Source organism: Pteropus vampyrus, unplaced genomic scaffold (genome assembly GCF_000151845.1).
Source record: "Pteropus vampyrus isolate Shadow unplaced genomic scaffold, Pvam_2.0 Scaffold44, whole genome shotgun sequence".
Taxonomy (NCBI): Eukaryota; Metazoa; Chordata; class Mammalia; order Chiroptera; family Pteropodidae; genus Pteropus; species Pteropus vampyrus.
Window position 1 is genome coordinate 7,669,692 of NW_011888825.1, and position 8,281 is coordinate 7,677,972.

Genomic DNA, 8,281 nt, shown 5'->3' on the forward strand with positions numbered 1-8,281 from the left:
ATGTTTTAGAAGAACAGGGCTCTTCACTAGAGCTCTTTTCAAATGATGGGAGACTGGCTCTGGTTATTCAGATACCAGCCAGACCCTGATTCTCATTTACTGATGCTGCCAGAGCTGACATTGAGGGTTAGGGAGAGGAGAGAGAGGAGATGGGTCTGTGGGGGTGGTGGAAGGAATTTTAATGATGATGGTGCTAAAAGTGTTAGAGAAGGCAAGAATGAAAAGCACTGATAATGCCATTTTAAAAATTCAGTTTCTTCAAAACAAACAGAAGGTCTCCCAAGCCCCTCTTCAGGTCCTCCTTGGATCTGGGGAGAGAAAATAACCTTTAGACAGTTGTTCAGAATGACACCAATTGTAGTGGGAATTAAGTGGAAAGTAGCGTTGAGGATGTTCCTGAGGAATCTTGTTCCTGGTATAGATGCAGCCTCCAGAGCTGTGGTGGGGCAGCTGTGGCTGTGCTGATTCTGTGCCTTATAGTTGGGGGAGGGCATGACATCACCTTCCCACTTCCTGCCCCATTTCCTTAGCTGTCCCTGTTTGTTCCTGAGGTGTCACATGGAGACTCCTTTTTGCCAACCTCAAGGCACAGGAAAGGCTTTTAGAAAGTATAAATTCTTGTACAGCTGGAGAGGTATTTAATGTTTAGAAAGGTACCCACTTAAGCCTTACAAAAGGCCTGTGAATTATTCAGGCTGTCTGTCAGAGATTGCACTAGGCTTGAGTCTTTATACCCTTTTGTACTCTCAGCTTGGTATTGATTGATGTCCGGCCTTGGCCATCCCTGGTTCAGGAAGTCTGATTTCCACCTGAGAGATGAGGAAAGTAAGCTGAGAGGCTGACATTGTAAGCTATAGTGTATCATGTGGAAAGTCTGACATGCAGTACAGTGATGCTTGCAGGTTTGGGTTTGTCCAAGAGTCACTGTAGCACTTGGTCTTACTCATACTTGGGATCTCCCTTTCTCTGTGCCATTTTCCTCTAGGAATTGCCCCACACTGCCTGGATGAGGGCACCGTGCGGAGTGTGGTCATTGAGGAATTCAATGGCAGTGATTGGGAGAAGGCCATGAAGGAGCACAAGACCATCAAGAATATGTCTAAAGAGTGAGCTCCTGCTTCTCCCTTTCTGAAAAAGGAGGAATGATTGGGGCCAGCAGATTTGCTGTCCGCTCTGCACCTCAGTGGTGTTCATGAATGTGGGTGACTCAGGCTACTAGTGCCGTTGGCCAGCGACCATCTCCATATCTGCAGTTTGCTCCAGCTACCAGTTTCTTTAGGTAGCTCTTTGTCCTCCCTCAGCCCAGATTTTGATGTAGGCTAGTTGACAACCTTCTTTCTCTTCCCAACTTTTGTGTGATCTTTTAGAAAATAAATATTTTTAATATTAAAGTGGTTACTATGGTTTATCATTTTCTTTTCCCTTTGATTTTGCTTCTGAGGCCAGACAATAGCAGATATTTATCGAGTGCTGTTAAGATTCTTCAACCAAATTGGGAGAGAGAGATAAGAAGACAGATGAACAGTTATTAGAAATGTAAGAATGTGAATGATTACAAGCCATGTGAGTTGTAAAGATGATATGAGCTCTAGGAGTTCAGAGGAGTGAGAGGGCTGATCATGGAAGCCTTAGGGAAGGTATAATTTTTTTTTTAACTTTATTTATTTTTTTAACGCCTACAGGACCTGGTCTTCCTAGGTGGGCTCCCCTCCAAGTACTAACCAGGCCCGACCCTGCTTAGCTTCCGAGATCAGACAGGATCAGGCTTGTTCATGGCCGTATGTGGGGAGGGTATGATTTGAATCTTTTTTTTTCTATAAGCTAAATCAGCTTCTAATTTTTTAAATTGTAGTAAAATACATATAACAAAATTTGCCATCTTAACCATTTTTAAGTGTATAGCTTAGTACATTCAAGTACAGTTAAATACATTTACGTTGGCGCACAACCAATTTCCAGAACTCTTCTTATAAAACTTAACCTCTATACCCATTAAATGCAAATTTGAGTCTATTTTTAAAGAAAACAAAATTCAAGAAGATAGAAGGGAGAAGTAACTGTGAACAAAGGTATGGATGGGTGCATGCTAATGCCAGGCTGAATTGGAGACGTGGTGGGAAGAAGTAATAGAGGAGACCAGAAACATATATTGAAACCAGATTGTGGACGGTCTTGGGTGTTAGGCTCAGGAGTTTGGCCTTTATTTTACAGGCCCTGGAAGCCCTGAACAACTTTGAACAGGGTAAGGAAAGCCTAGTCCGTTATGCAGTCTTTGATGATTCCCTTGTCCCGCCTCTGTGCTTCACTTTGCTGCATAGTACAATTGGATTAACCTTCCCAAAGCATTCTTTTCATTACCAAATACTGAGTATATACGTAATGGCAAATGCTTAATAAATATTTGCTCTTTGCTTTAGGAAAAATCAATCATGAAATGATTTTTGAGGTAGACTAGATAAGGAAAAAACAAAGGGAGAGGAAATTGAGTAGTTCCCCCTCATCCGTGGTTTTGCTTTCCGTGGTTTCAGTTACTTGCAGTCAATCAGAGTCCGAAAATATTAAATGGAAAATTCCACCTCTCTTCATCTCATCAGGTAATCACTGTATCATATCACAAGAGAACAGTGAGTACAGTACAATAAGATTTTATTGCAGTATAATTGTTCTATTTTATTATTAGTTATTAATCTCTTACTGTGCCTAATTTATAAATTAAACTTTATCATAGGTATGATGTATAGGAAAAAACAGTATATACAGAGTTCAGTACTATCTGTGGTTTCAGGCATCCTCTCGAGTCTTGGAATGTATCCCCTGAAGATAAAGGGGGACTACTGTACAGATGGACTGGTGTTCTGCGTGGTCACCACCTCTTCCGAGTAGTTAACAGCCTGTTGGCTGACAGCCATGTTCAGACTTTAAGGTTGGAAGGAGCTGGTAAAAAATTATGCAGGTAAAACATGAGTATATTCTGATATAGTGAGTGTCCCCTCTGTAATATCTACCTTGCCAATTGTAATATTATGTAAAAATACAGTTTTGTGTATCTTTTAAAAACAAAGCATCATATTTTGTTCTGAAACTTGCATTTTTATTTAATATCTTGATGTTTCATATCAGTATACACATCCTCTTTATTATATAGAATTGCATAGTATGAATATAGTTTATTCTTTTTGTGTGTGTGTGGAAATTAGGGTTTCTAGTTTTTGCTTTACAATTAGTGTTGACAACAAATATCCTTTTATGTGCCTTTTTATATACATGTTTATTCTTTGAGGATATAGAAGTGGAATTGCTGGGTTGAAGATAATGCATATTTTAAACATTAAAAATATTGCTAAGTTGCCTTCAGAAAGTATATACCAGCCTCTAAAATCTTTATCAACTCTCTATATAGCAGAGTGCCTTCACTAACACTTGATGTTAGCAGTCTTTTTGATTGTGACCAATCTGTTGGGGAAAAGTTTTATTTTTTAAGTTTCTATTTTTCTGTTTACCTGTGAGGTTGAGCATGTTTTTATGTTTTTTGGCTATTTTTATATCCTGTCCTGTCAGTTGCTTAATCATGTCCTTTGCCTATTTTTCTTTGGGGCTATTTTTTCATCTACCAATTTAAAAATATTAGTAAAAAAGTGTTTCAGATACCATTTAAAAAATTAATTTTTAGAGCTCCTTATGTTCAGGGTGTAAATCCTGTTATAAATTTTACAAATATTCTTTTTTAATCTCAATTGTTCTAACTTTGTTTATTAGGGTATTAGATTTTAATGTGTTCAAATTCATCACTCTTCTTTTTCCTTTTCTTTATGGTGTTCTGACTTGAGTTTTCTGGCTTTTTGTGATTTATGTCTTGTTTGAGAATACCTTCCTTATCAAGCTTATAAACATATTTACCTGTATTCTCTTTTACTACTTTCATAGTTTATTTTTTTTAAATTATTATTATTATTATTTTTTACATATAGCCCTTTAATCTACCTAGATTTTTGGGGGGGAATTTTTTAATTTTAATTTTTGTCAGTGTTATGAGGTATGAGGTATGAGGTTTAGGCCCCCTCCCCCTCAAAATAGATAGCTATTACATCAACACTAATCCATCCATTCCTTACTGATTTAAAATGCTGCATTTACTAAATGGGGTTGTCTGTGGACTCTTCATTTGTTCTGTTAATCTACTTTTCTATAGTTCCCACAAACAGTTTTAATTCCCTAAAGCTTTATGATGTGCTTTAAAAAATATAGGGTAAATCCCCCTCATTTTTAAAATTCATTTTTATCTTCCAGATGACTTTTAGAATTAGTATATCAAATAGGATATAAAAGCATGTTTGGATATTGATTGAGAGTGTATTGAATTATAAATTAATTTGAGGAGAGTAGGCTTCTTTACAGTACTGAGCTTTATCATCTAGGAAAGTAGTATGTCTCTGATTTGGTTTGTTCTTTTATGTTCTTCAATCAAGTTTCACGCTATTCTCCACATAGAAGCAATATAACTGGCACAATTTGTGTTGACTTTATTCCTGGCTATCTTATTTTTTTTCTTGTGAATGGGATCTTTTTTTACAGTTTGCAATTGGTTATTGCTAGTAGAGAGGAATGCTATTGTGCATGGTATATTAAATTTTTATCCGTCCACTTGTTGAATTTCCAGTGACTTTTTAAGCTAGCCTATTGAAAGTATCCCTTCGCAGTGAGGTCACTAGCAGAAGTCAGAAAAGTTATTGGGCCTCTGAGTGGTAACTGTCCTAGCTTGAGCCTCTTTGGTCATCATCTTAGAGGTTGGTACTTTCCCGCTTGTTTCAGAAGAAGCAAGGGTTTGGTACCAACCAGGAGGCTCTCTGGCTAACACTGACACAGAATGTCACTTGCCATCAGTAGCAGCCTAGCATCCTTGGAGTGAGCCCTCAACTGGAGAGCAAACAAGCTGGAGTCCCTTCACATGGTGCCACTTCCCCTTCTGGTTTATCAGCCAGGAAGCTGCCTCACAATATTTCTGTATGTGCCTTGTTGAGGAATTTGAGAGGGTATTTGCTACAACTTCGTTTTATATATTCTGAATTTATGAAGGAAACAGTTCTAAAGCCTGCAAGAACTTTCGAAAGTCAGCTATATATAGTGGAAATTCAAGCTTTGGGATTCTTTCAGGATCAACCTGAAATCAGCCTCCTCAGACTTTCCTCCAAGTTCACTTAATTAGACCATGTGCCTTCAGCTTTTAATTACTGGTGACTTCACGTCCATGTGGAATTTCTTTTTAATAGTATCAGCATGGAACAAAAGTCTCACTGTGGGGTGAGGGGGAGTCAGAGGTACATGCAGGATTCAGCCTTGACCAAGACTAACACTGATCAAACTAGAACTGTTTCTGTTCCCCAACCTCCTGTGGTCCCAAGAACATAAACATTGTGTAGTTCCAAATAGTTCTTCCATCCTGGTCTACCTGTCTCTCCATAAGGTTTGACTGCTTCACTTTTCATAGAATTCACTGACTTCACTTTAATTAGTGTTCTCTTTGCACCAGCTAACCTCGATGCCTTTCACCCTGATCTACTAGTCTGGTGGTTTACAGGGTAAGGTGAGCATCCTTCAGGAAAGCTCAAGACGATCTGTTGATATGTGGGGAGAAAATGTTAGAATTTCTATTTATACTTTTAAAATTTATTTTTGTGTATGCTTTATAATGTATATATTATCATTTAGAACAAATGTATTATTGAAAAATCAAAATCAGAAGATCATTGCTCTCTAGTCTGTTGATTCTGTGTTTTTTCCTCTGATCAGTGCTACCCATCAAACATCTGTCTATGCATCTTTGTATAAATTTTTGTATAAATTTTTATTTCCTGAGGATAAATGCATGCCCATAGAATTGCAGAGTCAAAGGATATGTACATTTTAATGATATTTTTAATTTAAAAAAATTTAAATGATTTTTGACAATTGATTTCCAGAAGATTCTACCATCTTATCTTTCCTCCATCAGTGTACACACACACACACACACACACACACACACACACACACACACACACACACACACACATATATCTGTCCACTTCCTCACCTATAGAACACTGGGCATTATTATTTACAGAAGCCTTTGCAGATTAGATGAATGAAAATGGCATTTTCTTTTTCTTTTTTTCTTTTAAATTTATTTATTTTAATTAGTGTCAAGTATACAGTACATTGGTTAGACATCTATATAGTTCATAAAATGATGCCCCCAATTGTTCCCTCCCTCCCCTGGCCTTCCACCTAGCCAACGTATTAATGTTAACTGCATTCCCTGTGCCGTGCTTCACATCCCTGTGACCATCCATCAACCACGAATTTGTACTTCTTTAACCTTACACTCCATTCTCCCAGCCCCTCAACCCCTTGCCGTCCATCACCAAATTGTCCACTATATTCGTTAGTCTGTTTTTGATTAGTTCTTTTTGTTCCTTAGATTCTGCATAAAAGTGAAATCATATGGTATTTATGTTTCTCTGTCTGACTTAAATACCTTCTAGGTCCATCAAGGCAATATCTTTTTCCATCCCCTTCCTTTCAGTCTGTGTGTGTGTCTTTTAATCTGAAGTGAGTCTCTTGTAGGCAGTATGTAGGGGTCTTGTTTTCTTAACCATTTATCCACTCTATCTTTTAGTTGGAGCACTTTTAATTCTTTTCCATTTGAGGTACTTATTGATAGGAATGTAGTTGTTACCATTCTTTATTCCTGTTTTTGGTACATGTTTTTTCTTCTTAAAGAAGTCTCAATATTTCCTGTAATACTGGCTTGGTGGTGATAAATTCCTTTACCTTATTTTAGTCTGGGAAGCTCTTTACCTGTCCTTCAACTCTAAATGATAGCTTTGCTGGATAAAGTATTCTTGGATGTAGATCCTAGGTCTTCATCACGTCAAATATTTTATGTCAAGCCCTTCTGTCCTGTATAGTTTCTTTTGAGAAATCAGCTGCCAGTCTTATGGGTGCTCTCTTGTAGGTAACTATTTGCTTTTCTCTTGCTGCTTTTAATATTCTTTCTTTGTATTTAAACTTTGGCATTTTAATTGTGATTTGTATTAGTGTGGGCCTCTTTGGATTCCTGGTTTTTGGGATTCTCTGATTTTCCTGGGGTTGTATGTCTATTTCCTTCACCAGATTAGGGAAGTTTTCATCATTATTTCTTCAAATAGCTGTTCAACATCTTGTTTTCCTTCTGGTATGCCAATGAGATGGATATTTTTACCTTTAATAGTGTCCCATAGGCTCCATAAATTATTATTATTGTCTTGGCTTCCTTTTTCTTGCCATTCTGATTGTGTGTCCTTGGCTTTCCCGTTCTCTATGTAGGTCATTTGATCCTTTTTATTCACTTTGTTCCTTCCTATGTTTATTCCATTTAATATACTTCTCATCTCAGATAATGTGTTTTCATTTCAGACATGGTTCTCTTTTATAATTTCTATTTCCATTTTTATGTTTTTTATCTCTTTGTTGAAGTTCTCACTAAATTCATCTACACTTCCCATAAGTTCACTGAGCATCTTTATAACCAGTGTTTTGAACTTTGCATCTATTAGATTGCTTGACTCCACTATTTCTGGATCTCTGTTCTCTTATATAGTTTCTGCTTCTTTGTCTTCCCATTTTGGCTGCGTTTCTGTGTCTGTTTCTATGTACTAAGCAAAGCTTCTAAGTCTCCCGGTCTTATTAGTGTGGATTTGTGTAGTAGGTGTCCAGTAGCAGAGTCCTGAGAGGGGTTCAGCTGCAGGCTAAATTTAGCCCAAGCCTATGCCCCTCCGGGGCCACCTGTTAAGATTCAGCAAGCAATCCACAGATGCTGTGCTTATAGTTGCCTCAAAAGGCCACAGCAGAAACCGAGGCCAGCTGCCTCCAGTGTGAGTCTAGGCGCTGCTCAGCAAGGAGCACCAGACTCAAATGTGGTTTGGGTGGGGCGAGTTGGGGGAGGCGGGGTTTCAGGGAATCCTCTGGGTGGAGCGACCACTGTTATCAAGTTTGATGACATCTCGGCTATGGTGGTGCTGAGTCTGCACACTGGGAGTGGGGAGGGCTCAACAGAGGAACAATGGATACTGCTGGCACTTCTGTACAGAGTGAGTCTCACCTTGGTCCTCACTCTGACAACTTAGCGTTTCCCTATAAGTCCCTGGTGCCCCCTGTGTGTAGCTGAACTGGCACTGGTGCTCAGAGCGAGCAGGTCTGTCACCACTAAAGTCTGCTTGTGGGCATGGCCCCTTTAAGAGGTGTCTGCAGCTGCCACTGCTGC

At 38.5% G+C, this 8,281-nt stretch overlaps 1 protein-coding gene across 3 annotated transcripts in view; it reads right to left on the reverse strand.

The window, feature by feature from the left end:
• PIGL (phosphatidylinositol glycan anchor biosynthesis class L) overlaps positions 1 to 8,281 on the reverse strand; it is an 83,894-nt gene that overhangs the window by 820 nt on the left and 74,793 nt on the right. Inside the window, exon 8 of one of the 3 annotated variants that reach the window (XM_011358997.2) lies at positions 157 to 308. The exons of 1 other annotated variant lie outside the window; for it this stretch is intronic. In XM_011358997.2, the coding sequence (XP_011357299.1) occupies positions 242 to 308 (67 nt within the window). In that variant the 3' untranslated portion in view covers positions 157 to 241. Of the gene's footprint in view, positions 1 to 156; positions 309 to 2,765; positions 2,935 to 8,281 lie in introns of those variants that run through there. One more of the 3 variants, XM_011358999.2, reaches the window with a different exon arrangement.